The sequence below is a fragment of the Echinops telfairi genome, unplaced genomic scaffold, assembly GCF_000313985.2.
Source record: "Echinops telfairi isolate 266 unplaced genomic scaffold, ASM31398v2 ScPeMD7_31;HRSCAF=116, whole genome shotgun sequence".
Lineage (NCBI taxonomy): Eukaryota > Metazoa > Chordata > Mammalia > Afrosoricida > Tenrecidae > Echinops > Echinops telfairi.
In genome coordinates, this window is record NW_022103928.1 from 30,115,305 (window position 1) to 30,121,721 (window position 6,417).

Below are 6,417 nucleotides of genomic sequence, written 5' to 3' on the forward strand. Positions count from 1 at the left end.
GAGTAGAAAGCCCAGTCTTTATCCCAAAGAACTGCTGGTGGTTTCAAACTGCTGACCATGCGGATCACAGTGCAATTCATAACCACTACACCACCAGGGATCCTGGTGTTTAGGCTCGAGCCTCTTAATATAGGAAGTAAAAAACCAAAACAGGGAAAAAAAATCCTTTGAGCCTTTCAATACATTGGACTAAGGTCGAGACGATGCACATATTTTGTTGAGATCTGCAAAAGGAAATGAGCGATTATTGGAAAGAGGGAGAACGAGGCAGACACAGTCCCCAGCCCCTCTACCTCAGAGACCTGGGAGACCAAGTAAAACCGATCCGGATGATCATCCTGGAGCCCCGAGCTTCAGAGGAGAGGACAGAAAAGTGGGTCGGTCACACACTGACCAGGAGAAGCAGCTAAACAAAAGTAGCCAGAGAGGAAACAGATGGGACCGTTGAATTGCTAACTGGCCTGACACAGCACAGCTATTTTGAGTGTTTGAAAGTAGCATTTGATCAAAGCAGCAACCGGATCATAGACTCTGCTCACCCGGGTCAACACAAGCACCCACACTGGGTGGGTGTAACCAGAAAGGTGCCATCCTCCTTTCATTCCCCACGTCTTCTTAGTGGCCAGCCCCCACCCTGCCCCACTCAGTGGCCAGTGACACCCCCTCCCACACACAGTAGCTCCCTGGCCTGAGGTCAGAGACGTGCCCGTGTGGATCAGCACCAGTTGCACACCACATGTGGAAGTACGTGCTCTTCGCCTGCACAGAGCAGCAGAACATGCAGTGCCAAACGGGCTCCCTGACCCCAGCCACCGGAGCAGGCCAGATCTCATACGTGGGACAGTGCCCTGTTGCTATTCGAAATGGTTTCAGTGGCTAATGCCTCGGAAGTGGATAGCCTACTTTTATTCATCGTCTCTTCTTGGACTGGAAGTTCCACGGAAACTCCTTGACCTTGGGTGACCCTGCTGGTATTTGACATACCGGTGGCCTAGCTTCCAGCACCACAGTCACACCGAGGCTACAGCAGTATGACAGACTGACAGACGAGTGGTAGAGAAACTATATGAAACAGCAAGGAGAAATCCAAAACACTCCTAGTAAAATTTGAGAGATAGATACTGCGTGGAAGAGGCAAATAAGTGGAATTGAATCAGTGGAAGAGAGAATTAGCAAATTAGACAAATATTAAGCTACCAGAGGAACGATGGGGAAAAAAGAATGGGATGGTGGGGGGATAATGAGGGACCCCATCAAGAGAAATATCTTAAACGTGATCAGAATTCCAAACAGAACGAGAAGCACAGAGAAACGTGTTGATCAGTTATTAGAAGAAAGCTTTCGGCACATCATGAAAGATACGATATGCATTCAAGAAGCTAAATGACCCCCACCACATAATCATAACTAAACTTTTCAAAACCAGAAACAAGGGGAAAATCGGAAATGCAACTCAGGAGAAAGGGAAACCACAAAGGAGAGCCACTAAGACTAAGCTCTGGCTTCTCAGCAGAAGCCATGTAGACAAGAAGGCAATGGGGGTGACACATATAAAACTCAGAGAAAAACAACCAACTGGGAATAAGGATCAACGTCATTCCAGGCAGGCCAGTGTAGTTGGGTCACACCTCCCAGGGAAATGGGGTCTGTAGCTCCTCCAGCTTTGGGGTCCTCTGTCTCAAGGTAGAGCACTCCTTACTGTAAGAGGCCTTGAAGAATCTCAAAATGTGATTCAGAAGAAAAGTAACTCCTTGAGTCAGATTTCCTGGGTTCCCCTCTTATGTACCTCTATTCCTGAACTTTTCCGTGCCTTAGTTTCCTCATCTAGAAATGAGCATAGTAGCAGCACTATGCAGCAAATGGGTGAACACTCAGGAACCTTCCCTAAATGTGAGCTGTGGACACCACTGTAGACGTCTTCTCGTTCTCTCCCACGTGGTGTTGATCTTAGACCAGGTGATGTTGTTTTATCCTCACCACCTCTGCTCCATTTTCTCTGAAGCCCTGACCAGACCACGCAGGACACTGCATCCTGTGCTAGTCTGGGATGACTAAAGAAACAAATTCAGAAACACTCATAGATGTGAGAGAGAGAGCTTGATATCAAAGAGTGTATCGAGAACATCCCAGCCCAGTCCAGATCAAGTCTATATGCCCGATACTAGTCTATAAATCCCTCTTCAGACTCACGCAGCACATGCAGTGATGCCGAATGTAAGAAGATCACAGGCCGGTGGGTGAGAAGTCTTGTGGATCCAGTAGCAGTGAAAATATCTCAGGGCTCTGGCACAAGTCTCCATGTGGCTCTTCCGCAGGAAGATGAAGCAGAGAGACTATGTGTCCCACCTCCAAGGAGAGAGAGAAGAAGGTCCCAGAATCCTCAGGAGAAGGCCACTCCCACACAGAGGCATCATTGGCTGTGACCTAATTGACAGGCTAGACTCCACCCCTTCCCTTGTAATTACCCACCCCCCAGTTGACACGAGATGACTATCTACCACCCAGTCTCTGTGACCGAGGAGGAGGTGCTATGTGTGCAAAGTGTGGTGCTCAGCCTTGTGAGATGCAGTGGGCACAGTCTTACAAATGGCACAGCTACCACCTCATTTTCAAAGCAGATGTTAAGGCAGTGTGGGTCTAGGGACTTAAGAGTTAGAGCTGGGAAGGCCCTTGCGTTCTGAGCCCACCCTCCACCCCATTTACAGCAGGGCAAGGACTGGCCTGCTCTCCTTCTGCTTGGAACCCAGAGTGGGCCCCGAGTACACAAAGGCTCATGCTTGTCTCCATCCGTGACCAGTATGGGCCTGTCCGGATCCTTTCCCAGATCCTTGTGGGTGGACATGGGACACCAGGCGACACTCTTTCCTGGGGCAGGTATCCTGGTAGGACTGACCATCTCTGGCCCTCCCTAGCCAAAGTGGGCAGTGACCTGGGCTGGGCCATTTGAGTCCCTCAGTCTCGAGGAGGGTGGGGGGACTGGTTGGAGCAAGGGGCTTGACCTGTCCAGTCTCCACAGTCACCCTATTCCTGTGATCCTCCAGCTGCTGTCTCTCTGGGAGCTGCTTGTTAGACTGCCAATAAATTCCCTATTGTGTAAGCTGGCCAGATTGGTTTCTATTAAGTTAGTTTCCAAGAAGAGCGGATAAGAAAACAGCTTTATAGAGAAGAGTCCTTTGACTAGAAAACAGAACAGACCCATTCTTACGTCAGCCTGGTATAAGCTGTGGGGCCTCCGTGGGCCTGAATGCCTTCCTTTAGGGCAGCGGTTCTCAACCTGTGGGTCTCAACCTTTGGGGGTCAAATGACCCTTTCACAGGGGTCGCCGGATTCATAACAGTAGCAAAATGACAGTGATGAAGTAGCAACGAAAATAATTTTATGTTGGGGGTCACCACCACATGAGGAATTGTTTTAAAGGGTCACGGCATTAGGAAGGTTGAGAACCACTGCTCTAGGGGACAGTGGTGGGTTTTGACTGTCAGAGCCACCTAGCAGGTTGTAGGAGACCAGGTGAGATGACTGGGGCTGGTGCCAGGAGTACCAGGGAGAGGGCAGCAGCCAACACTGAACCTGTTGGTGCCTGCAGACAGAGCTACAGGCTGAGCTGCAGCGGAAGATGGAGGAGAATGAGCACCTGCGGCTGGAGCTGCAGATGGTGGAGACGGAGCGAGTGCGGCTCTCCCTGCTGGAGGAGAAGCTGGTGGACACGCTACAGCTCCTGCAGAGGCTCCGGGCCCTGGTACACTCCCCGGAGGGATCTGGGCACTCGGGGGTGGGGATGGAGCCCTGCGGAGGCACGGGCCACAGGCTCCCCTCACAGGAGACAGGTGTCACCTCCCGAATACAGATACAGAAGTAGAGGCTCAGAGACGCTAGCTAAAAGCAAGGGAGGGTTGGGGATGAAGGGACAACCCAGCTCCTTTTATGAAGCTCCTCTACCGTGGACCTCAACTTTACCATGGCTGCAAGGATTGCACGAGTTCATCGATGTAAGCAGTCTCTTCCTGATGGCTGGTTCTCAAATGCCGAGATGGGACTTGATGAACATGTGAGGGAGGCAGGGAGGGATCTCGCATACTCTGCAGTCACCACAGGAGTCCCTGGGGGGTCCAGCAAGCAGCCTAGGTGTGGGGACCAGGAAGGGGCAATGGGGGGGTGGACAGGGCCCCCCTGGATGACACTGGGGCAGCTTCATCTGATCCAGCCCATGTTCATCTCTTTCTTTTTAAGAACATCTCGAAGAGAGCCTTGGGGAAGATTCTGCTGAGCACCCTGGACACGTGCAGGGAGCACACACAAGGTAGGAGAGCCTGCAACCAACACCAACGTGGTGCCGGAAAGAGGGAGGGAGAGGGACGGTGCCACCTCCCCTCTTGGGAAAGTTAAAAGCAGGGGGCACAACTCCTAGCCAGAAACCAAAGCAGCCAGGCCCAGCACGCGTGGGCAGGAGTGCCCAGCCAGCAGGGTGCAGACTTGCCTCTTTCCCGGGCTTCCTACAGGCCAGCACTCTCTGGAGAGGGTGGGGACCCCAGCTCCCCAGTACTCTCCAGGCAACTGTGCCCCCGGTGACCGGTGACCGTATGTGTCCGGACAGAACTGTGCCCCACGGGGTTTCCGATGGGTGATTGTTCAGAAGTCATCAGGCTTCTCTTCTGCGGAGCCCCTGGGTGCACTGGAGCCCCCAACCTTTCCACTAGCAGCCAGCACTCCAGGTGCTTGCCATCATGTTTGCTCACTCAGCAAGCCAAGAAGGAAGATACTAGGATCACCTCGTTCCACAGGAGGAGGCCCAGGCCCAGAGGGGCCCCATGCTGGGCTCTAGCACACCCCAAGACCAGGGCTCTAGCTAGAGCATCTTCCTTAAGCACCAGAGCTCAGGACAAGAGTCCCATCAGCACCAACCTGTGTCCCATGAAGCCAAGATAATCAAGGCCAAGGTGCTGCTTCCAGGGGCCCCGGGACTGAGGGGGACTGACAGTGGTAGAGCCATTGCTCACGGGGTCTTCAGTCTCCTCTGGGCAGGGCTGAGGGCCCTCATCAGCGAGGTGCGTCCAGTGCCCCACATAGGGCCTGGGTTGAGGAGGAGATCCAGAAGTATGTGGTGGGAGAGCCCTTCCCCAGGTCCTCAGTGGGAAAGGGACAGAGGGATGGGTGGAAATAGAGGCCTCGGAGGACGCTCGGTAGGGCTAGGTGGCACCAGGCTGTTCTAGAAGGAGGGAGAGTGAGTCTGGCGGGGTGAGTAGAGCTGGGTGCTGCAGGCTCACCCTGAGTCTCCTCGCTCTTTCCTTCCAGAGGGGAGAACCGGGCCGTTGGCCACCCTGGATGCCCTGCACCAAGCCCTGGCAGGCTGCAAGCTCTTACACACACAGTCTTCAGCTCCTGTCTCCACATCACCTGCCCTCACCAACTCTCTTCTCATCTCCTGCTGAGCACCAGCCGGGGGCTTTACCGTGCTTCCCCTGGCCAGCTGGCCACTATTGGAGCAACACCAGTTTGGCTGGCCACCAATCAGACCATCAGCCAAGCTATCAACAAGCATCTGGCCCACCACAGCGTCCACACTGCATTGTGATCCTCTACAGGCAGCCCAACTTCCACCATGCCAGGTTTATAAGCATGGGCCCGCTAGGGGCCCTCACTGTGACCACGGAGGCCAAGAGGCACCGGAACGTTCTAAGACTGGCCAGAGCCCAACACCTCCCACCTCAGAGACTGGCATGTCCACCCCCTAGGACACCTCCTGCCCCTGTGTGTCTGCTACCAGGGTCCACAGGAAATCTGGCAGAGGCTGAATCAGCCTGTCCCTGGGGCTGTTTCCCCTTCCCCTTGGAGCAGAGACACCTCCTGTCCTGCCCAGCCCAGCCCCACGGAGCCCAACGTCCCTCCCATGGCATCCCAGAGTCCCCTCATTTTCTTGTCTTTTTTTTAAATACTTTGATTGAGGGCTCTTACATCTCTTATCACAATCCACACATTCCTCCAGGGTGTCAAGCACATTTGCACATATGCCGCCATCATCACTTTCAAAGCATTCTCTTCCCACTTGAGCCCCTGATATCAGCTCCCCATTTCTTCCTCCTCCCTCCCCCGCCTGCCCTCCCTCACAAACCCTTGATAAGTTATAGATTATTTTTTCCATATCTTACATCCTCCGTTGTCCCCTCACCCACTTTTCCGTTATATGTCCCCCTGGGAGGGGATTCTAGATTGATCCTTGTGATCGATTCCCACTTTCTCCCTCCAACCTCCCCTAATCCTCCTGGTATCTCTACTGTTGGCCCTGAGGGGTTTATCTATCCTGGATTCCCTGTGTTGCAGACTCTTATCTGTAGCAGTGTGCATGCTCTGGTCTAATCCGATTTGTAAGATAGAATTGAGGTCATGATAGTGGGGGGAAGGAAGCACCAAAGAACTAGA

General features: G+C 53.2%; 1 protein-coding gene across 1 annotated transcript in view; it reads left to right on the forward strand.

Annotated features, from left to right (window-relative positions):
* The window catches only part of EFCC1 (EF-hand and coiled-coil domain containing 1), a 58,144-nt gene extending 52,179 nt beyond the window's left edge, over positions 1–5,965 (forward strand). Inside the window, exons 5-7 of the mRNA XM_045290138.1 lie at positions 3,599–3,739; positions 4,231–4,300; positions 5,293–5,965. Of these exons, the coding sequence (XP_045146073.1) occupies positions 3,599–3,739; positions 4,231–4,300; positions 5,293–5,429 (348 nt within the window). The 3' untranslated portion in view covers positions 5,430–5,965. The remainder of the gene's footprint in view (positions 1–3,598; positions 3,740–4,230; positions 4,301–5,292) is intronic.
* Positions 5,966–6,417: the final 452 nt, after the last annotated feature.